The 23,992-nt window shown below is 48.4% G+C and overlaps 1 protein-coding gene and 1 long non-coding RNA gene across 7 annotated transcripts in view; one reads left to right on the forward strand and one right to left on the reverse strand.

Moving 5' to 3' along the window:
* Positions 1-20,241, reverse strand: TMEM39B (transmembrane protein 39B). 5 transcript variants are annotated; one of them, XM_045898219.3, is made up of 9 exons: positions 19,796-20,241; positions 17,912-18,070; positions 17,163-17,382; positions 16,474-16,557; positions 16,000-16,154; positions 7,965-8,301; positions 6,829-7,016; positions 2,295-2,415; positions 1-453 (listed from the first exon to the last, which is right to left on the reverse strand). In XM_045898219.3, exons 2-9 carry the CDS (start codon positions 18,052-18,054, stop codon positions 211-213), a joined length of 1,491 nt encoding a protein of 496 aa, XP_045754175.1. In that variant the 5' UTR covers positions 18,055-18,070; positions 19,796-20,241; the 3' UTR covers positions 1-210. The 5 variants fall into 5 exon arrangements, with proteins under 5 accessions (XP_045754175.1, XP_045754177.1, XP_064445633.1 ...); XM_045898221.3 differs by having other exon boundaries at positions 17,912-18,038; positions 19,796-20,238; XM_064589563.1 differs by lacking the exons at positions 17,163-17,382; positions 17,912-18,070; positions 19,796-20,241 and adding an exon at positions 16,674-17,127.
* The window catches only part of LOC123859855 (uncharacterized), a 16,396-nt gene continuing 11,777 nt past the window's right edge, over positions 19,374-23,992 (forward strand). Inside the window, exons 1-2 of one of the 2 annotated variants that reach the window (XR_010411032.1) lie at positions 19,374-19,535; positions 23,278-23,429. This is a non-coding gene — a long non-coding RNA (uncharacterized LOC123859855). The remainder of the gene's footprint in view (positions 19,536-23,277; positions 23,430-23,992) is intronic. The other variant, XR_006794582.3, reaches the window with a different exon arrangement.

Here is a 23,992-nt window from a genome sequence, read left to right on the forward strand (position 1 = left end):
TGGGAGTATAAAAATAGGACTTTTTTCCCCCCCATAATCACATCAATTATCAAAGAAACAAACAGTATGTAACAAAAATACAAAGCTCTGGTGAATTTTTTTGTCTGTTTTTGTGGGGTTTTTTGCCCCTCACCCAACCCTCCCCAACAGCCCCTTCCCAGAGAGCCCCTGGCTGAAGCCTGGATGCTGTCCCTGGGGTCACCCTGGGGCTTAGGAGAACCGGTGGTCCAGGTCCCTCTGGGGGCTGGCCGAGTAGGAGTAGGCCTTGCCCAATACCAAGCGGTCCCGCAGCAGCTTGAAGAAGGCATAGTAGTTGCTGAAGAGGATGAGTGCCAGGGAGATCGTCTGATGCCACTTTTCAGAAGACATTAAGGAGTATAGCTGGTAGACAATGACAGCACCCTCCAGCAGCAGAAGGATGTTGAGGATCCGCAGGGGTTTGCTGAAAAAGAACTGCCCAGGAAAGGGTAGGCAGGGACTAGAAAGTATGTTCCAGAAACCTGCCTCCTGGATGGGGGTTCTGGGGGGCCAGTGAAGGGGACAGGCTCTTGGGGCCCCATGCAGACATGGGTGGGGACTCTGCCACCCTCTCTGCTTTTGCTTATGGTCTTTCTTCCGTCAAGACTACTGTTTCGGGCGCCTGGGTGGCTCAGTCGTTAAGCGACTGCCTTGGGCTTGGGTCATGATCCCAGGGTCCTGGGATCGAGCCCTGCATCAGGCTCTCTGCTCAGTGGGGAGCGTGCTTCTCCCTCTCCCACTCCCCCTGCTTGTATTCCCTCTCTCACTGTGTCTCTCTGTCAAATAAATAAATAAAATCTTAGGGCACCTGGGTGGCTCAGTTGGTTAAGCGACTGCCTTCGGCTCAGGTCATGATCCTGGAGTCCCAGGATCGAGTCCCGCATCGGGCTCCCTGCTCGGCGGGGAGTCTGCTTCTCCCTCTGACCCTCTCCCCTCTCATGTGCTTTCTCTCTCTCTCAAATAAATAAATACAAAATCTTTAAAAAATAAATAAATAAATAAATAAAATCTTAAAAAAAAAAAAAGGACTACTGTTTCCCACAGAAGTTAAGATCTTGTTGAACTTCTACCTTCCTCTAGGAAGCTTTTCTTGAGAGATCTTGCTTGCTCACAAACTTTTTCTGGTCTACAATCAACACCTTTTTATATGTGATCCTCCTGGGTACAGCCTGGCCCGAACAAATTAGAATCTTACGACATAGATATGGGAAGTTATTATAGACTATACAGTCTGAGTCACCCACTTCTTCATGAGTAGCATCCCGACCTAGGCCAGAAGCTTCCAGGGCATGTGGTGACACCTCACTCTGACCTGGTATTTAAAAAGCAGGGTAGAATGCAGGGACTCAAGAAGAATGTTTTGATCAGTTCCAAAGAGTGATCAAGGTCTAGGGAATCTCGATTCTTCAGGGGCCAAGGTACCTAAACCTCAAAAGCTGCTTACAGGATGGGAAGAGACGTGGCAGGAAATAGGAGTCCAAGAAACCAGCACACCAGGCTCAGCTCTGCACCTGACAGCCTGCAGGACCCTGAGCAAGTCCCTTTCCTATCTGGGCCTCAGGTTTCTCTACTGTGAAGAGATCACCCAGATCAATTTCTTAAACTGTGTTCCTTGGAAGCCCAGGATCTGAGGAGGCCTTTTGGGGGCCTAAGGTAGTGGTGAGTGGGAAGTGAAGGGAGTCCCAACCCTTTCAAACAGAGGGGTGCCATGAGGTCCTATATACCGGACTTTAGTCTATGACTGTGTTGGAAAAAGGATTTTGATAGCAAGATAAGTAAATAAAACGGAGACCACTAGCCTCAGTGATTTTGAGCAGCTCTTTTCATAATGCTGAGTCCATGAGTCCTTACCATCAGACCCAAGGTTCCCAGCAAGGCACCCTTGAACAAGTCAGATGCTAAGCCAATTTCAGTCTCAGAAAATGGCGATAGCCCTGGCACTTCTCTCACGCGCAGGGTGAAGGCTGAATGAAGGGTGCATGGCAGGTGCTTACCACTGTGCCCGGCACACCATATGAATGAGGACAGTTATGATTTTTGCCCCTAAGAATCCCTCCTTTTATAGTGTCATCTTTCCCGCCTCCACCCGACGTTTTCAAAGATCTGCTAGCACGTGAGGTGCGGTTATGGAGTCACTGTCTGAATGGCTGTCTTGTGCTGCACATGTGGGGCTTCCTTTGGATTTGAGAAATACTGAAAATAGCTTTCTGTTGCTAGGACATCACCTTCCTGCCTTGGGATCCTCCCGCCCCTCCTTCCCAGGGGAGGAGACTCACATGGAAGCGGAAGTGGGAGACGTCCGAGGGGATGGCCACGTTGTAGTGGCCCACGGCTTTGTAGACGTTCTTGCTGTGCTTCACCAGCACGCCCTGTGGCCACATGCATTCTTCCGTCCACCTGGAGGCACAACCCAACAGTGCCCCTTACACCCAGCTCACCCACAAAAGGGGCTACCAGCAGACCGGGCCTGGTGTGACCACCAGGGCCCGACTCCCATTTCTATCATTTAGACACAGTGACTTTCCTTTCTGGGGTCTCAGGTGCCTCCTCTGTAAAAATGGGGTAAGAATCATGAGAAATTCATGGGAGTCAGAAGGTCTAGGGTTGAGATTCATGTCTGAGGGGCTGTCAAGAAAACGCTTTTCCCTCTTTGGGTGCATTTTCTTTCTTTCTTTTTTATTTTATTTATTTATTTGAGAGAGAGAGAGAGCAGGAGCAGGGAAGGGGCAAAGGGAGAAGGAGAGGCAGACTTCCCGCTGAGCAGGGAGCCCGACTCGGGCCTCAATCCCAGGACCCTGAGATCATGACCCAAGCTGAAGGCAGACACCCAACCGACTGAGCCACCCGGGAGCCCTGCATTTTCCTCACCTACTCTCACCTCTAGCCTCCAACTGGTCCACTGCACAGCTGCCTGAGTGGTCTTTGTAAAACACCAAGCTGAGCCTATTTTCCACTCAAAACCCTCTGAAGCGTTTTTGGTGCCCTTGGAGTCAAGTCCCCAAGGATTCACTGTGGCCTCTGAGGCCCTGCGTGGACTTTCAGGACTCCGGCCGCATAGCTTGTGCTCAAGCCATTCCCAGCGGTTTCTAGTTCTCCAGCACAGCCTATGGTTTCATGTCTCTGTGTAAGTCACTCCCTCCAACTGGACTGCCCTTCCTGATGCAGTATCCTTCTGGCAAGCTCTTTCAAAACTCGGGATCCTCCAGAAAGCCTTTCTCAAACTCCCCACAGAGTTCAGCATCCTTCAACAGCAACCTGAATCTCCTGCTACTGGTCCACTTTCCCCAGTGTTTCGTCACTTATTTCCCTGTATCCCTCCCTCGTCTGGGAGCCCTTGAGGGAAGGGATGGTGTCCATTTCATCTCTATGTCCTCAGAGCACGGCACAAGGCCTGGCACAGAGAGGCCTCAGTGAGCATGTGAGTGGGATGGTGCGTTCTTCCAGTTCTGCCACATCTCCCAGGGACTCCAAGGGTCCTGGGCCAGAGGACAGAGAATCACAAAAAACTCTAACTCATGTTCCTACCTTGTTGATTCATTCATTTAAAAACCAGTTATCGGGGGCGCCTGGGTGGCTCAGTCGGTTAAGCGGCTGCCTTCGGCTCAGGTCATGATCCCAGGGTTCTGGGATCGAGCCCCGCATCGGGCTCCCTGCTCGGCGGAGGGCCTGCTTCTCCCTCTCCCTCTGTCTGCCGCTCTGCCTACTTACGCTCTCTATCTCTGTTAAATAAATAAATAAATAAAAATCTTAAAAACAAAACAAAACAAAACAGTTATCAGGGTACCTGGGTGGCTCAGTCGGTTAAGCATCTGACTCGTAGTTTTGGCTCGGGTCCTAATCTCATGGCTCGTGAGAGAACTGTCAGGCTCCAAGCTCAGCGGGAGTCTGCTTGGATATCCTCCCCCACTTCCCCTCCCCTGCTCATGTGCACTCTCTCTCCATCTCTCTCTCAAATACATATGTAAATCTTTTTTTTTTTTTTTAATTTAAAAACTAGTTATCATGTTATACCTAACAACATGGATGAACTTCACAGGCAATATGCTGAATGAAAAAGAAACTGAACCCAAGATTTCATTTATGTGAGGTTGTAGAACAGGTTAGTTTTGAAAGAAAATAGAAAAATGGTTGTCTGGGTGGTGGTGGTAAGTGGGGGGCAGTCTTTGGGAAGAGCCAAGAGGAAATTTTCTGAGAGGCTGTAAATGTTCTACATCTTGTTCTATCTATATGTGGGGGTGCAGGTCTGCCTACATATGGGGGTACAGGCCTACCTCTACAAGGGGGTACAGGTCTACCTATACATGGGTGTACAGGACTATCAAAACTCAAAGAATTGTACACTTTAAGGTTTATGCATTTCAGACTTTTAACTCTAGGAAATAAACCGAGGGTTGCTGGAGGGGACGTGGGTGGGGGGATGGGGTAACTGGGTGATGGGCATTAAGGAGGGCACTGAGTGTTATGAATCACCAAATTCTACCTCTGAAACTAATAATACACTATATGTTAATTAAACTGAATTCAAATTAAATAAAAAAAAAGATTTGTGCATTTCACTGTATAAAAATTTTATCTTAAAAAAAGACTAGACACAAACCACAAAAATTTACCGTGGACCTATTTTAAGCCGGGCACTCTGCCAGGAGTGAGATGGCTGAGCGCTTGACAGGCAAGGACCCTGACCTCCAGGAGCTTTAGTCCTGGAATAACAGGCAAGTAACTAAGCAAACAGAGCAGAAAGAGTTAGGTGCAATGATCATGATATTAAGGGATTGTGGGAGCACGGGGTAGGGGGCACTGAACCTATCCTGGGTGGTGAGGAAAGTGTTCCTGGAGGAAGCAAACTGCTAAAGGATGCATAGCAATTAATCAGGAAAAGAAAGGTGGAAAGGGTGTTCTAGGCAAAACAAGCATCATGTGCCAAAGCCTGGATACAAACATGCATAGAGAATTTGAGGATCCGAAGCGGTCTGGTATGGCCAGAGCAGAGTATGAGCAGGGAAGGCATGGTAAGAGAGGAGGCAGAAAAGGCTGGGAGGGCCCAGTTCAGCAGCTGGGAAGCCATGCGAAGAAGGAGCCTGGGTCTTCTCTGTGGACCATGGTGAGCTATGGACAGGTTTCTCCTCATGTTCACCTATATTCTACCTTTCTACTCCTCCCTCCCTTCAGAGGCTAAGGCTAAGCCAAGTCCCCTTTAGGCCCATTTGGCAATGTCTATCCCCTTTCCTCGACCATTTGGACAGAGCCTGGGAGGGACCGTGATCAGCATGGAGGGCTATGTGACCCCAAAGGTTATGCTCCTGACAACAGTTCTCCAAGTTATCTTACTTAAGCTTACCCCAGGGAGAATGGTAGCATCCCCGTTTTATAGACCAGAAAGCAAAAACCCAAAAAGGCCAACTGCTTACCCAAGGACACTCATGTATCCCTTCTTGGAACATCAGAAAAAAGGAAGAAAAAAGTTACTACTGATAAGAAAATATAGCATTCTCATTGGCCCTAACTCCTGGAGGCAGCCAAGGGACCCTTCTGGGGCTGTGTCTGAGGACCTGGGGAAATGGATAAGCCCTAAGCTAAAAGAAGGAATGTCTGTAAATAGCACCGACTACAATGTTCCATGGACCGTCCTAGGCACTTAGCTACTTTTCCTCTATCATCTATCTATCTATCTATCTATCTATCTATCTATCTATCTATCTATCTATCATCTATCTGTCTATCTATCTATCATCTATCTATCTACCTACCTATTTATGTAATCTCTATGCCCAACATGGGGCTTGAACTCACAACCCCCAGATCAAGAGTCACATGCTCTACTGACTGAGCCAGCCAGGCGTCTCTGTGGCCTCCCTTTGCATCTCTGCTTCTTGATGGACCTACCTCTACAAACCTGTCCTAGGGGCCTCTTCTCTGCCACACCTTGTGCTGGGCCCGAGGCTCAGATGTGATTCAGGAGGGCCCAGACTTGAGGAGCTTCCAGCCTAATGGGGGGATACAGGCAGGAAAAACGAGGGTAACCTGGGTGAAAAGTACTGAGGATGGCACCATGAAGGATGAGCCAGGCTGAGGGGACGCTGGGCTCCTGAGCAGGTGCTTCTACCTCTGCAGTGCTGTCCTGCAGCCGGGCTTCCTTCTTCCCATCGTCCTATAACCATTTGTGTACGTGGCTGTCACCCGCACCAGACTGACCTCCTCTAGGACCTCGTCTTGGTCATTCTCTCTTTGTGACTCTGCTTCCCTGGCCAGGGTTCACCATCGGCTAACATGGCACCCTATCCTCTGCCCAGATTGATGGTTCTAAGGCACCTTGGCATGGGTTCCTCCACTGTTCCAAAGCCTCCATAGCCCCCCTCTGCCTGTAGGTCAAGTCCAAGCTCCTCTGTCCAATACATAGCACCAGGCCGGGTATGGCTTCAGAAGACGTAAACGTCTGCCGCAAAGGAGGTGACCTAATGACTGAACGGATGAGTGAGCAGGTAACAGAAGGAGAGAAGCAATGAATGAAGGCAAGAGCAAATCGGTCCGTGAGCTGCGTAAGTAACAGTCACTGAATGAGAAAGTCAACGAGTCTATGAATTTACTGCCTGGCCTTCTCCCGTCTCCAGCACGCTGCAAGTTACCTAATCACGGGGGACACGTCTGCCTGGGGCCCAGCCACACCCCACTCTGGCCGCAAGGCCTAGCTTACAAGACGTGCTCAACGACCCCCGCCAGCTGAATGCATGAGCCGGTGGGGGGGAGGCCCGTGGCTCCGCAGACACGGTCCCCAAGGGCTGGGGTCGGCCAGGGACGCGGAGGGCAACTCACGGGTGCTGCAGCACGTTGGAGCACAGCGCTGGGTCGACCTTCTGCCAGCAGCCCAGGTGGGCAGCGGCCTTGTGCAGGAGGTCGCAGTAGCTGGCAGGCAGCAGGTGCTGCATGAGGATCACGGAGGTGCTGACGGACACCAGCAGGAAGAGCTCACAGGACCAGCGCTTGTCATAGTAATGCGTGTTCTGGGGGCAGCGGGAGATGGGTAAGGCCTGGGATGCCCAGAATGGCCTCACCCCCTCCCCTTTCCGCAATTCGATCTGCTCTGGAAACCAGGGCAGCCTTCCAGGGGGCCTGAGACCAAGGATCAAACACCTAACAAAGAGGGCTTAATCATGGACCTAGACCCTAGACCCTGTGCCCCCCACTCAGTTCTCTACAAGCTCCTCTTACAGAAAAACGGCTCCCACTGCCTACCACTCTGAGCCAGAGTGCAGGCTCTGGGGTCCAAAAGGCGTGAGTTCAAATCTTGGCTCTGTTCCTTATTAGCTATGTGATGCTGGGGAAGTCATCTCCCTTCTCTGTGCTCTAGCTTTCTCTTCTGTTACGTTGCAAGAACAGCTACCAAGCACCTCTGAGAGGTGGCAGGAGGATTATCACACTCATGAAAGCTCTAGCACGCTGCAGGTGCTCAAGAAACATTAAGTCCTCTCAGCCTCGAATCATTCAGTGCAGTCCAGCCCTGGAGAAGTGTTTCAAGCCTACTGGCTGCCGGGGAGGTACCTTCCCAGAAGGCCATACAAGCTGGAGAGAAAGCACAGGCTTTTGGGGTTGCTCGGGTCTGGATGAATCCTGGCTTTCCTACTTCATGATACAGCTGGACATCGCGACAGGCCTGGGCCAAAACAGCCCTAGTGAAATACACCACTGCTTCCTGTTATCAAGTATCATGAACAACAATGTCCTGTCCCCCCTCACTGGCTGGGTGACCTTGTGCAGGCCATGCCCTCTCAGTGAGCCTTGTTCTCCCCACTCTAAAATCGAGGTAGTCGTTACTCTAGCCCTCAAGAGAACAGATGGGAATCTTATCAAAAACGGTCCAGTTACTCATGCAAGCAGGAGGGCTCCTGTGGGGCAGGCAACAGGGGAAGGCCCCAGGCTGGCCCTTTCTCCCCCTGGGTTGAGCCACGCACCTTCACGAACCAGACAGGCACAAAGGCCACATAATAGGCGCTCAGCATGGAGCTGACCAGCACTTCCTTCATGCGCCAGTTGAAGTCCATCTTGAGGAACTCCACCTCGCTGCGGATGAGACTGGGGGACAGGCAGCAAGCGTGTGTGGGCATGGCGTCTGGCCCATACAGCTGCCGTGTCTGCTGCTTCCACGTCTCCCTCAGCGTCAGCAGGTAGTCCCGGCTCCGCGCTAGGCCACTCACCGCCTCCCGGGGACCCATGGAGGCCATGTGGCTGAAGAGGTTCGTCTTGCGGAGGTCACAGTTCAGCTGCAGGAACGGAATGTACATCCCAAACCTGCTGGGGAAGACAGTGGTGAGGGGGAGGCCTGCCTGTGGGCCACGATCCCCACCCTTACCCACAGAAGGACTCTTCTTTCCTCCCTGGGCCTAGCTCTCCCGGCTACTCAGAGGGCAGAATGTACCCATCCTTCTATCTAGCCATCCTTTGATCAGTCAACATAGGTATCAGCATTGAGTGCAGGCCAAGCATTGTGCCGAGCATCGGGGACAAAGTAGGAAGCAGGAGCTGAGGCCCTGCCTCGTGGTCTATTGCCGACTAACAGTGATCCTAACAGCCCACGTTCATTGGGCACACACTATGCTCTAGACACTGTACTAAGCGCTTTACACGTGTTCTCTTCTTTTGCTTCTCCTAAGAACACTATGCATTCAGTACTGTTATTTTGTACCCCCTTTGAAGAAGCTGTGGTTCAGAGAGGTGAAGTGGACTTCCCAAAAGTTACCCAACCAGTAAGAAAGCAATAGAGCCTGGATTCAAACCCAGAACCATCTCGTACCAAAGACCAAGACTCATACTCAACAAATACCATGAATAATTAATTAGTTAAAAATATACAACAGGTGCCTGGCTGACTCAGTCAGAGAAGCGGGTGGCTCTTGATCTCGGGGGTCATGAGTTTAAGCCCCACACTGAACACAGAGATTACTTAAAAAAAAAATGTACGTGGTACCACAAGACAGGTCTAAGTTGTGACGGCTGTGTACTCAAGAGGTAGCTCTTCAGCTTGTGGAGAAAGGAGGTTCAGGAACGGTATTCATTGTGTGCCTATTATGTGCCAGGCACTGAAATGGGCCCCCCCCCTTTTTTTAAGATTTTATTTATTTATTTGACAGAGAAAGAAAGGAGAGCACAAGTAGGGAGAGTGGCAGGCAGAGGGAGAAGCAGGCTTCCCGCCGAGCAGGGAGCCCGATGTGGGCTCGATCCCAGGACCCTGGGATCATGACCTGAGCCGAAGGCAGATGCTTAACAACAGCCACCCAGGCGCCCCTGAAATGGGCCCTTGAACAATACAAATCCGTTTCCCTGAGCAGTACCCCTAGGGCTGGAGCTAATTAGTCAAGGGGTGTTTTGAGTGCATGGGTAGCATCTTTTGAGGAGAAAACTAGGTGGACCCAAAGCCCAGGAAAGTAGATAATTATAAAAAAGTAGTTAAGAGCCAGGGTGCCTAGCTGGCTCAGTTGGTGGAGCATGTGACTCTCGATCTGGGGGTTGTGAGTTCGAGCCCCACATTGGGCACAGAGATGACTTTAAATAAAAACAAACAAACAAATAAATAAATAAATAAGCGGGGGGAAGTAGCTAAATGCCTAGCATGGTCCATGGAACATTGTAGTAGGTGCTATTTACAGACATTCCTTCTTTTAGCTTAGGGCTTATCCATTTCCCCAGGTCCTCAGACACAGCCCCAGAAGGGTCCCTTGGCTGCCCCCAGGAGTTAGGGCCAATGAGAATACTACATTTTCTTATCAGTAGTAACTTTTTTCTTTTTTTTTTTTTTTAAAGATTTTATTTATTTATTTGGCAGAGAGAGAGACAGCGAGAGAGGAAACACAAGCAGGGGGAGTGGGAGAGGGAGAAGCAGGCTTCCCGCGGAGCAGGGAGACCGATGCGGGGCTCGATCCCAGGACCCTGGGATCATGACCTGAGCCGAAGGCAGACGCTTAACGACTGAGCCACCCAGGCACCTCTTTCTTCCTTTTTTCTGATGTTCCAAGAAGGGATACATGAGTGTCCTTGGGTAAGCAGTTGGCCTTTTTGGGTTTTTGCTTTCTGGTCTATAAAACGGGGATGCTACCATTCTCCCTGGGGTAAGATTAAGTAAGATAACTTGGAGAACTGTCGTCAGGAGCATAACCTTTGGTCAAATAAGCCAGGATTAAAATCCCAGCTCTGCTACTTAATAGTACTGTAATTTAGGGTAAGTTATTTAACCTCTATGAGCCTCAGTTTCCTTAATTTGCCCTAAGTTACATAGCTCATATTGATTCTCTACACTCAGACAGGCATTACACCTAGTGTTTTCATAAATACTTTCTTTAAACCTTGCAACAACACTCATCACGGTGCTTGATTCAAAGTACAAGACTCATAAAATTTTGTTTAGAAAAGAGAGACCAGTGATTCTGTGGGACAGAAAAGAAGACTGAAATGGGAATAAAACAACACTCTTCAGGACACCTTGTGGGAATGAAGGAGTGGGGCACCTACAGGAACATACAAGGGATTCAGACCCAAACTTATGGCCAAGTACTTAAGAATCTCCCTGGTTTTGCCTCTAAGAAGGACTGCAGATATAATTAAATTATTTGGTGACAGCAAGTAACTGCTCCACAAACCACAAGTTAGAAGCTATTTCACATGCAAGACAGCAGATTCCCTCTCATCTTCTCCACTCAAGACGTGACAGTAGAAAAGTAGAAAATAAATTCATATCAGCAAAAAGAATGGGAGTGGGGTTATCAGTTCACAAATGATTCTGACAAATTTAGAAAGCAGATGGAAACATGTTGACAGATGAGGAAGGAAGCCATCATCTAGAACAGTGCTGTCCAACAGAAATATAATGAGAATCACATATGTACTTTGAAAATTTCTGGTAGCCACATGGAAAAAAAATATGAAGTTAATTTTAATACTCTAGTTTACTTAACCCAATATATGCAAAACATTATCATTTCAACACATAATCATTATTTACAAATGAGATTTTTACTTTTTTTTTTTTTTGAAGATTTTATTTATTGGAGAGAGAGAGAGAGAAAAACGAGCATGCACGGGAGTACATGTGAGGAGGGGGAGGGGCAGAGGGAAAGGCAGAGAATCTCAAGCAGACTCCACGCTGAGCGTGGAGCCCCACGCAGGGCTATCTCACAACCCTGAGATCATGACCTGAACCAAAGCCAAGAGTCAGATGTTTAACCAACTGAGCCACCCAGGTGCCCCTACTTTTTTTTTTTGTACTAAGTCTTCAGAATCTGATGTTTATTTCACACTTACAACACACTGAAGTGAAAGAGGCAAACTAGCCTCTTTCAAATGTTCAGTAACAACAGGTGGCTAGAAGCTCCTAAACTGGATGGCGTGGGTCTAGAATATGCTATGAGAGGACTGCACTGGGGGTAGGAGCTTATCTGCCTAGTGACCCAAGAGAGATTCTGACTTGAAGTAGGCACAGCTGATAAAGGGTAGAAGCAAGCAGCAGGACTGAACAAATGGGATTAAACAAAGATCTGTATTTATTTGTAAAAGTCAGTCCCTTTATTCCCTTACCTCATACAACCTACCCTGAAGTATTCAATAAATCAATAAAAAAATTGAATAAACTGTCTAGGGAGAACTGTGGTCTCTAATGGGAGCACCTTAGAGTAACCCCCTCACTCTGGCTTCTGGCCTATGGGGCCCACAACCTGGCAACTGGCACTGCACTTCCTCATCCTAAAGCGAAGTCTGCCAGTCAGTGTGTCCTGCTCATGTACTTAGAATTCCTAGTCAAACCTCCCACTCACATATATAATGGCAGAGGGAGAGGAAGTGCACTGCAACTATTCAGTCCTTCATCTGTCAGTGTAAAGAGACAACCAAAGAAACGAACTATGCTTAGAAAACTAGCAGCATGAAACAAAAAACTGACCCCAGTGGAAATACAAAATTGAGGGAACAGAAGAGATTTTTTTTTTTAAGTTCTTTTTTTTTTTTTTTAAAGATTTTATTTTTTAACAGAGAGAGAAACAGCGAGAGAGGGAACACAAGCAGGGAGAGTGGGAGAGGGAGAAGCAGGCTTCCTGTCGAGCAGGGAGCCCAATGTGGGACTCGATCCCAGGACCCTGGGGATCATGACCTGAGCCGAAGGCAGACGCTTAACGACTGAGCCACCCAGGCGCCCCGAGATTTTTAAAACAAGAACAGAATGCTATGAGAAAAGAACAATCAGGAAATAAGAGGCCTTTGGAGATGAAAAATATGATTGCTGAAAAACTCAATTAAAAAGCTGAAAGATAAAGTTGAGGAAATCTCCCTAAAGGCAAAGTAAAAAGAGAGAGCGGAGAAAGCGGGGAGAGAGAGATCGAGACAGAGAGAAAGAAAGATGGGGGGAGGGGGAGGGAGAAAGGGAGAGAAAGATGAAAAATATGAGAGAAAATATAAGAGAAACAGATGATCAATCTATGAGGTCTACTACCTGATAAACAGAAGCCCCATAGAGAATAGAAAAAAATAGAAGGGAAGATATTATCGAAGAAATAACAGGAGAACATTTTCCTGATCTGAAGATATATCCAAATCTCCAGGTTAAAAGAGTCCTAGAGTACTGATAAGATGAATGACAAAAGTCCCACACCAGATGCCTCCTTGTGAAATTTCAATAATCAAAAGATAAACAGGACATCTCTAAAAGTTTTCAGAAAGGAAAAAAACAAGTCATCTACAAAGTAACTGGAATCAAACTGGCATCAGACTTCTCATTAGAAACATGGGATGCTAGAGACAATGGAGTAATACCTTCCAACTTCTGAGAGAATATGAATTTGAACTTAGAAATCTACATCAGCTGAACCATCAATCAAGTATGAGGGCAGAATAAGGACATTTTTAGACATGCAAGGCCTCAGAATGTATATACCTCCCACATACCCATTGTTAAGGAAATTACCTGATAATGCACTCCAGCAAAATAAGGGAGAAAACCAAGAAAGAGGAAGACATGGGATCCAGGAAACAGTGGATCCAACCCAGGAGGGCAGCGAAGAGAAGTCCCAGGCTGAGAGCTGTACAGCAGGCCTAAAGAACAACCACTCCAGACTGGAGCAAGAGGATGGAGGGCTCCAGGAGGGATGTCTTTAGGGGGAAAAATGGACTCCAGGCAACGGGTAGCATGATTGAGAGGCTGGATAAACTTGAGGATATGTTGAAGGCCCATCATTCTTTCATCAACAAGAAAAAAGAAAGGCAATTAGAACTCCAAGAAAAAAAAAAGGCTGTATAAGAAAGTTACAATCTAAATATGAAGCAAACTAAAATGTGACATGATTTTAAGCAATTGATGGAACGTAAGAAAAGAGAAACCGGGGCGCCTGGGTGGCTCAGATGGTTAAGCGTCTGCCTTCGGCTCAGGTCATGATCCCAGGGTCCTGGGATCGAGTCCCACATCGGGCTCCCTGCTCCTTGGGAGCCTGCTTCTCTCTCTCTCTGTCTCTCTCTGTCTCTCATGAATAAATAAATAAAATCTTTAAAAAAAAAAAAGAAAAGAGAAACCATTTTTCCTTGACATGAGGAACTTTCTTTTTTTAAGAGGCCCAAGATTATAACTCAGTAACTATAGAGAAGGAATATCATCTATGCACACTACTTGGCCCTGAGGTGAACAATATTTTCATACTCATAATAACATCAAGACTTCCTACAGCTTTTTAGTTTTTAGAATTAACCTTAGACAAAGAATGGAAGACTTAAATGTGGTCATATAGGAGAATGTGAATGTCAAGCTTAATATATGAGTATAGCTGCCAGGAAGTGAGAGGAGGAAAAGGGGAGGAAAAGTGGATGGGTAGCGTTCCTAATATTACCGTCTACATAAAAGGGATTAAGATACCATTGTTGAAGAAATAAAAAATACAGGCATACTGACATTATTGGAAAAGATAATCAATAGAGAATAATAATAACAGTTATAAAATACTGGGAATGGTATGGATGGAAGGGTGAACTAAGTAAATCTTCATCTGTCATTGAAGGGAATCAATGAATGTATGCATGTATGTGTGTATGATATGCTTGTATATGCATAAAACACTTCCAGGATATATGAGAAACCAGAAATATCAGTAGTTGCCTCTTGGAAGGGAAACTGGGCAGCTAACAGACAGCAGCCAAGGAGAGACTTTTTCTTTCTATATTCTTTACACATTTTGAATGTATACATTTTACACATATTTATACATTTTGAATTTTAACTCTGTAAACCTATTATCCAACTATAAAATCAATCACATGTTTTTAAAAGGAATAAAGGCACAAGGATACTAGAATTATGGGGGTAACTCAAAAAACAGTGAAAGCCAGAAACAGTGAAGGAGATCACTTTGGAGGAGTGGGACTAAAAAGCTGAAAAGTGGGGTTGGAGGCTGCTTTTCATCATAAGCTTTTTAGCACTCCTGGATTGATTTGTTAGGATATGCCTGCCTTATGTTAATAAAAATTTATAAATGAAATAATAAAAAAATAAAGCAAAATATGACTACTGGGTGATACCTGTATCCGAGGAGAATGGATTCACTGGATAGTAACCACAAGGTGAAAAAATTAAGGCAACTGTTGATGGTTCTAGCCAGTACAACCCCTGAACGGCCATTTTTTAATATCTATGGACTGCACCTTTCGGCACAGTAATTCTACTTCTGGGAATCTGTTGTACGGAACTATTGGACAAGTGGGCAAAGATGTACGCAAAAGAAGGTTCCCTACCTCATTGTCTCCAATAGGGAAAAGCCAGAACACCTCAAAAGGCGAAAATAGAAGACAAATACAACTGTGAAAAATCTATATAATGGAATACTATGAGGCCGTTAAAAAATGAGGCAGTCCTGTATGTATTGCCATGGAAAAATACCCAAGTTATAGGATTATGCGAAAAATGTAGTAAATTGTACAGCATCATGCATAGATTAATCCCTTTTTGTTAAAAAAAAAAAGTATATGTGAGTATGTTTGAACAGAAAAAATTTGGGAGGATATGCTGCAAATAATGGTTTTCTGGAGGACTGATATTAAAGAGGACTTTCATTTTCTACATTAAAAGCTTCTGTAAAGTTCAATGTGTTTATAAGACACGTGTCACTCTTACAATTAAAAACTAGTTATAATTGAAACAAGTGTGATGGGTCTCCTCCCATGACAGCGCCCTTTTGGTCATGCAGGGTAGAGAGGGATGAGTATCTGGCTCTGAAGCTTCCCAGGACAGAGAACTGGCCCAGCCTGAGGAAATTCATGAACCAGAAAGCTCCGGGGTTGGGAAATGACTGTAAATGCCCAGGGAGCCAGGAGCCTGCACGAGGAACAGCCAGAATGGATGTCTTGCCAAAGTTCTCCCCCGTTCTAGGCGAGAAGGGGGCAGTCCTGGGCTCCTCCCAGACAGGATCTTCCCATCCTCAACAATCTGGGCTCTGGTGAGATGGAGTGAGTGAGCAAACAGACACGAAGACTGACATACACACATGGCACGTGCAGGTACACCTCCCCCCCATTTCACGCACAGACACCCACACAGAAACATTCACACACGCAGGTGCTTGCATGCACACAGACCTGGGAGAGGCACCGAGAGATTACATAAACACTGAGATACAAAAAAAGAGAAAGAGAAAGAACCAGAGAGAAAAGTAAAGGAGAGGGAGACAAAGCCCATGCATCCCCATCAGGAACATTCCTTTGGCATATACGCTCAGATCTGAGTCCCATTCTGACCTCCCCATTGGTGGCACCTAGGGTAAATGATGCCTGCTCTCTCAGTTTCGGCTCCTGCAAAAGAAAGCTAATCCTCTTGTTCTCAGGGGGATGCTGTCAGACAACGTGGGAGGATATTGCTGCTGCCCTTCCCTGAGTCTTCCAGGTACGGGGGCCTGCTGACCCAGCCACACTCAGGGCAGAGGTCAGGAGCTGGGTGCTAGGCAGTGAGGGGGTGAAGTGAGGGGTACTCACGGATAGCAGAGGAACAGGAGGTTCAGGAAGGAGTAGGTCCTGAAGAGGTGGATGAGGGAGCGGCACAGACTCCAGCCTGTTGCCGTGAGAACGGTGAAGCGGGTGAGGAACAGCAGGACGGAGCGAAAGAGGGAGACCTTCCCCCTCTGAGAAGCCTGGGTCGGGGCGAGATAGGACAGGATGGGGCCTTGGATGGAGGCCACCGGGGCTGTGCCCACATCCCACCCAGCATGGCCTGTGATCCCACCCAGGGAAACGTGGGGCAGCAGGCTGGGCTGGTGAACCTGGCAAGGTGAATCCTTTTCCTCGATGCCCCATAAACTCCAAGAGTGATGGGATGTAATGTTCTCCAACCAAGTTCAAAGGGAGCCCCAAGGAACTGCCTTAGGCTTGAAGGGCCTGGGATGTTTTCTTGGTACCCCCAGGGGAAAGGGGAGTCCCAAAGTCCCCGGCCAGCCTCTGGGACCCAATCACCTCCTTCACGATGGACCCAATGAAGCGGCGGCCCAGAACGATGGTGGTCACCATCAGCAAGTTGAAGTCGATCAGGTGGAAATTCTGTTGGGGGTGGGCAGAGGCTGGGGGTCACATGGGCCCCCTGCCCATGTATGGGCTTTTTTCATCCCCACCTCCCCCTGCCAAGTCCTTTCCACAGGGACTGTCCCCACTCTGACCTTCACAGGCCTCCAGCTGAATCAGGCCAGGAAATTACCTAGAGGAGCAGAACAGGACCGAGAGGAGGGAAGTGGGACAGTCCCAGGAGATAACAGAGTGGTGTGTGAGCCCTCTTGCTATGATCACCCGTGCCCCTGTCCCTGCACCTCTTTCTCGGCATGGAGATCTTTCCACTTCTGAAACTCATGTATGCCCGTGGCTCTTCTCCCCGACAGGACTTAAGATTCTGCGCTCTTTTAGGCAACATCTGTCAGATTTCTCTCTGCTACCTTTCAAATGCCTAACACGGTACTGAGCAACCAGGCGTGAGCGTTCAGGAATCATTTGCTTCCTATTCCTTCTACACTCTCCATTTCCAGCGTGAGGCCAAGTGTCCAGGGTGCTTGGTAAGCTGTGTTAAACTGAAACCAAATGTCACACACACACACACACACACACACACACACACACACACACACACACACAGCTGGTCCTAGCTGGGAACCTACCAGGGAGGTGTGGGAGGGTGGGTGGGAGGGCGGATACCACCACACTGTCTTGTAGATGTTGATGTAGTGAACGAAGAGGGCTATGAGCTGGCAGAAGAAGAGCTGCAACTCAAACAGGATGCTGGCCTGGACTGGCAGCTCGGGGATCTTGCAGTGCTGGAGGGGCACAACCGTCTGGGTGGCCAGGGGCGGGCTGGAGAGGCCCGTCCCAGAACTGCTCCTGGGAGGTGGGCAGGGAAAAACATCAGCAGCTGACCTGAGAACCCCACCAAGAAGGGCTTCCAGGACACAGGGTGGTGGGGATGGATCAGCAAAGCAGCTCATGGCAAGGATGGGAGTCCTCCTAATCCTGCCCGTCAGACAAAGGAGCCAACAGAGTCTTTTCCTATCCCTAATCTTATTCAGGCTTTCCAACATTCTCCAGGAAGGAAAGAATTATTAGATCCATTTGACAGATGAGGACACGGAGGCCCAGAGAGGAGAAACAACTCGTTCAAGCCACCGGAAAACCAGGAGCAGGACTGTAACTGGAATCCAGGCCTTTGGGCTTATTACCCTATATCCCACTGCATCTGCCCAAGTGACCACCACTTCTGAGTCTTTTTTTTTTTTTTTGCTGCTCGCTGTACTCAAACCCCCATCTGACATCTGGAGTATCAAATCCTAGAGCCCAAGCCCAGTGAAGGAGAGCTTTGTTCGTATTGCCCCTGGGAGCCCATAGTGAGGGGAAAGAGACAGAGGTGGTTTACCTGGTGCGAGAACGGACACTGGTGACCGATGCACTGGAAGTATGGCCCCCACCAGAGCCCCCTGAGGATCCTGGCTCACACAGAGGATTTCGACAGTAGGATGTCCTGTTGGGACCTCTTCGTCCTCCTGCGGGACTCAACATAAGGTAGAGCCTCAAGCTAGAGGGCACAGATCAAGGATAATAGCAATACTGGCTACTGATTACCTGGTGCCTCATTCCATCATTAATCACAGAGACCTCTGATCTGGCCCCTGCCTGCCTCTTCAGCCTCATCTCCTACCATTCTCTGCCTGGCCTTCATGCTTCAGCCATCCTGTCCTTTCTCTCCTTAAGCAAACCAAACCTGTTGCTACCCGTTGTACTTGCTATATCCTATCCACAAAGCCCTTCCCTGACTGCCACTTTTAAAGTACCTGCCCCCATAACTCTCTCATTTCTATTTTTTTCCCACAACAATTCACTCTTGGAATTATCTTATTCATTTGTGAACACATTTATTGTCTGTCTTTCTCACAAGACCAGAAGGTCAATGAGGTCATTACCCTTATCTGTCTTTTCTACTGCTGTATCCCCTCCTTCCATCACAGTGTCCAGCATAAAGTAAGTGCCCTTACTTTGTGTATGTTGTGTATGTTGTATGAGCGTATGTTGATGAGTGAATGAACCCAGCAAAGTAGGTCTTCCACAGATTAGGAAACTGAGTTTACACTGTGTCACAGGTAGTTTGGGGTCTGAGGCTTGAGCTCTTAGCTCTGGTGTACACTGCTTTGTTCGGATACTACAAGTCTCTCTAGGCTTAGGATTCTGGGCACCCTTGAAGCCTTTTCCTCCAGAGTCCAAGATCCAGCTCAATAGGTGTCTCATGGTTGGTCAGGACCAGAGGCTGAAAGCCTGGCGTCTCATGGTCAGGACCACAGCCTGAGCATAGGGTCAAGGATGTGGGCTCTGGGAGAATGCTGTGGTTGTGGACCCAAAACCTATTTCTCTAGGCTTAGCAGTCTAGCCCAAGCTCCCAGGCACCATCCTGCACAAAGGGCCTACACAAAGCTCCGAAGCACCACCCAAGGCCTAATCAAAGTTACAGCTTTGTTCAAACCTCCTCATAGCAACACAGCCTACACACACACACACCCCCACCCCTTGCCCTAGCTTCCCAGCTCAGAAGCTTTTCCCACATGTCTCCAAATAGTACTTGTCCAGGAGTTCTGCACCCAACCAGCCCCCAACCCAGAAGCCCTGTTCATATACTATTATACCCTATTATACCTGGCTTAAACATCTCACACATGCACCCTCGGTCCAAAAGCTCTGCCCACACCTACTCTCCTCTCTTTAGAAGCTCTACACCCACATAAAGCCCCTGGGCCCAGAAGGCCCCGCCTACACACTGTTGTCAGCCCAGAAAACCCGCCCACAAGCCAATAAAAGCTCTCTCTGCCCAGAAGCCCCGCTCCAGAATGGGCTCCCGTGGTCTGGAAGGTCTCTTTCCCGCCCCATCACCCCAGTGCCAAGCCGCTACAGCCCAGAAAGTTCGCCCCCGCACCAGCGCCAACAGCCCACGAGCTCCACCCCAGCACCAAGGCCCCGCCCACCGCTGAGCCCCGTCCCCACTTCTAGCCCAGGTGAGCGGGTCCCCACCAAAGCCCATGCCCCCACAGGCCCTCTCCATGTTAGAAGTCCCGCCCCCCGCGCCAATGCCCCGCCCCCACAGCGAGGCCCCACCCCGCAAGGCGACAGGAGGGGGCGGGGTCCCTCTGTGCCCCGCATCCCCTCCCCCTTGCCTCGCTGGGATCCTGTCCGCGCGGGGGAGCAGTCAGCATCTTGGCCATCCCGACCCCCACGCCCGCCGGTTCCCCTGCCGAGCCGGAGCCGCTCCGCTCACCCATCTCCTCCCCCCGGCGCTCTCCGCTCCGCCGCCGCAGCTCCTGCGGGCAATATGTCGGAGACGACGGCGGCCGGGAGAGGACTAACCGCCGCAGCCCAGTCCCCGGGTATCAGCCGCGCGCTCCCGCTGGTCGCCAAATTTGCATACAAGGCGGGCTGGAAGCTGGGGGCGCGCTTCTTAAAGGGGCCGCGCGGACAAAGGCGGTGGCTGCGCGCTCTTTGTCTCGCGGTCCCCTACGCCCTTCCTGCAGCTGCTGCTCCGAGACCCCAGAGGGTGACTTCCGTCACCTCCTGCTCTTCCCGTGCGTGCCTTCTCCCAGCATCTCTTTAGTCCCGAGGGAAGGGGCCGGAACCGCCTCTCGGCTCCTGCCGGAGGTGGACTGTATCCAGGAGTCCACCCGCAGGCGCCTCAAACTCAACGCGTCCCAAATTGGGCTTTCGTCTTTGTCTTCGGCCTTATTTTTCTTTGGTCCACCCTGGTCAAAACCTGGGAGTCATTTCCTTCTTTCCCTCGACCCCCCCACAACCGATCTTTCACCTAGTTTGGTGGACCCTAGGTCCTAAATCTTTCTTCTGCCATCCCCTTAGTTCAAATCCAGCTTCTGCTCCTTCTGAGCCTTGAAATCTTGTTTCTTGCTCTTTACAACGAGGCTGGTAATATTCACCTTAAAGGTCTTGGTGAGGATTGAATGAGATAACGCATGTAGAACAGGGTCTGTTTTAACAAATGTTAGCCATCATTATTATTAGGTTGCATGGCAAGTACTTAACACAGAGGAAGCACTCAGTAAATGAGCTACTACTACGAACGGTTAGGACTTCTTCCCTCACAAGACTTATAAACTGTCTTAATCACCTGGTAGCTCCATGGCTTAGCGCAGTGCTTGGCACATAATAGACATCAGTATTCAATTAATTGAATGAATTAGCAGATATTTAATTAATAGATACAGAGCTTACAGTCAAGTGGGAGGAGATGGACATAAAATTAGTAAATTCTGTAGCATGTTAGAAGGGAGTGATTGTTGTGGAGGTAAACAGGAAAGGGGGATGGGAGTTTGCAATTTTAAACAGGACAGTCAGAGTAGGCTTCTCTGAGAAGGTGACTTTTGTCCAAACACTTGAAGGAAATGAGTGAGTCAGTCATACAGCTATCCAGAGAAAAGGGGTATTCCAGGCAGAGGGAAAAAATCAGTGGAAGGGCCATCAGGTATGAACACGGCTAGTGTGTTTAAGAAACAGCAAGGAGGTCAGTGTAGCTTGGCTGGAATAGACATGAGAGTGGGACATGAGAAGGGGTGGACCATATAGAGTTCCTCATTACTCTGAATGAGATGGGGAACTATTGGAGGGTTTGAACTTTTTTTTTTTAAGATTTTATTTATTTATTTGGGAGAGAGTGAGAGAACGAGAAAGACTGAGAGAACCAGTGGAGGGAGGGACGGAGGAGAAGCCAACTCCCTGTGGAGCTGGGAGCCTGTCATGGGACTCGATCCCAGGACCCTGGGATTATGACCTAGCCGAAGGCAGATGCTTAACTGAGCCACCCAGGAGCCCTGAACTTTCATTTTTATTTTATTTTTAAATTAATTTTATTTTTTTAAAGATTTTATTTGTTTGACAGAGAAGGACACAGCGAGAGAGGGAACACAAGCAGGGGGAGTGGGAGAGGGAGAAGCAGGCTTCCCGCGGAGCAGGGAGCCCGATGTGGGGCTCGATCCCAGGACCCCGGGATCATGACCTGAGCCGAAGGCAGACGCTTAACGACTGAGCCACCCAGGCGCCCCATGAACTTTCATTTTTAAAGAATCACTCTGGCTGCTGTGTAAGAATAGACTGTAGAGGCACAAGGGTAGAAGCAAGGAGACCAGACAGAGGATATGGCAATGATTTTAGCAAGAGATGTTGATGGATTGTACCAGATTGAGTGAGGGAGATGTGTTGGATTCTGGATTTGAAGGTAAAGTCAATAGGATTTGTGGACAGATTGGATAGGTGTGTGGAAGAAAGACGAGATTGAGTATTACTCCAAGGTTTGTAGCCTAGGCAAATGGAAATGTGAAGTTTAATTCAACACATATACATCTATGAAATTATAGATTTTATACCAAGTTAGGCCTTCCCTTCTGGAGGAATAGAGGCCCAGAGAGGGAGAATGACCAGCTCACAATGTAACATAGAAACCAGGGCTGAGATTTCTTTTTCCAGCCAAAGAAATTCTGGTAGAAGAGCTGGCTCTGACCTCTTTAGACTGCTGAGTTTGAAAGGTATCTTGTTAATTTCTGAATTGCCGAAGCCCAACACTATCTGGCATGTGATAGGCATTCAAATGTGTATTAGTTCAGTTGAATTCAGGTAGTGGCAAACTAGCTCTTAAAAGGAAACTCAATTGGGAAGGAAAGCTAAATGGTTTCGGGAATAGTCCATAAAAGATTGAAGCTGGGCCATTCCTGGGAACTCATTTTAACTCAGGTTAACAAACATTTTTGAGCATCTATTATATAGCGGGCACTGCGGATTCCGAGGTGCCACTCATCATTGGGAGAGACAGAGAGGAGAACCAATAAATGATGACACAGTGTGTTGTACCAAGTCTAGAGGTGGACGGAGGGTGACTAACTCCGACAGGGGAGGTAGTCCAGAGAAGGCTTCATGGAAGATGACATCAGAGCTGGTTTCTGAGAGAGGAAAAAGAGTTGGCCTGTCATGCTCCTATGGGAGGAAGCGATAGCTTGGGGCTGGTAAATTCCCTTATGGGGGCTGGTGGCAGGGGCGTGTCTTGCTGTCCATCTATTATGTGGAAGGGTGCTGGACCTTGTACATGGCAGATACTCAGGAAATGTTTGCTTAATTGATTTGAGGGCATTCATACAACCCAGTGCCCCAGTGTAAGAGGGTAAAGCCACTCAGATGGGCTGCTGTGCATGTAACTCATTATCTGGGGCTCCTGCCCACCTTGAACAGGTTGATTTTGCCTGCCCAACATCCATTCTTCCTTCTGGTTAGAACACTTTGATTTTCCCTTGGGGAACTACCCTTCCTCCCACGCTCTCCGTCCATGTGGTCTGGTGGGGCTGCCTTACTCTGCAGTTCCAGTGTGGGCAGATAACCCTGGCCTGGCGAATCAAAGCATTCCATCCCTGCCACTTCAGGCCGCAGTGACTGGTTTTGGGGAGGGGGAGGGATTAGTGACTCTAGCCAGGCCAAATGAGATGCAATGCAATCCTAGGACCTTTGCTGGAACAATTGGGAAATAATTTCCTCCCCTCTGGGATGGCTAAGCTAGCGAGATATAAACTTGGAGCTTTGTGGTGCTTATGTTGCCATCTTTTAAGGAGGTAGAATTTAGACAACGAAGGAAATACAGAAAAGTGAAAAAATCAGTAGACACAGTCTTGATAGCATCATTTGAACCCCTGGATCCAGCGATACCTGAATCCTTGTGGACTTGAAAAAAAATTTATTTACTTATTTTTGCAGGGGAGGGGAGGAGCAGAGGGAGAGGGAGAGAGAGAATCCGAAGCGGCCTCACAGCTGAGCGTGGAGCCAACACTGGGCTCAATCCCATGACCCAGAGACCGTGACCTGAACTGAAATCAAGAGTGGGACGCTTAACTGACCGAGCCACCCAGGTACTCCTGGACTTTTTCTATTACAAAAGCCAGTTCGTGTTTGGTATCTGACAACTGCAGCTGAAATAATCCAGAACGATGTACACTTCTGTCCCAGTAACCAGCAGTAGTATCCAGGGTCCTAGTCTTTTCACATCCGCCTTCTACAGGATCCCTGGGGAAGAGAATCAGAAGATGGCAGGCTGTTGGTTAGGTTCTTGTTTTCCAGATCTGTGGCCACATGTTTTGCGACCCTGAAGCCCTCACTTCCTTTCTTTGCATCTTCATTTCCTAATTAACTTGCTCTCTATTGGTTCTTCCAGGAGTCTGGATTTTTGAGGAAATGCCACTGGCTCTGGGCCAGCCCTGTGTCATTGGGTGTCAAGATTTGGGATCTCTTCCTTGGTCACGTTATTCTGGGGCCATGGCTGGCAATTCTGTCCTCTGGATCAGTAGTTTTCTACCTGGATTCTGCAGACCTCTAGTGGCACCCAGTGGGGGTGCTGAAACCACAGGATAAAACACATACTACTTTCTGGAGTGTCAGTTTTATTCATGAAAACGTGAGGCAATATTTTCAATAT

The sequence above is a fragment of the Mirounga angustirostris genome, unplaced genomic scaffold (assembly GCF_029215605.1).
Source record: "Mirounga angustirostris isolate CCGP_5_RB_7025 unplaced genomic scaffold, mMirAng1.0.hap1 SCAF_4, whole genome shotgun sequence".
Taxonomy (NCBI): domain Eukaryota; kingdom Metazoa; phylum Chordata; class Mammalia; order Carnivora; family Phocidae; genus Mirounga; species Mirounga angustirostris.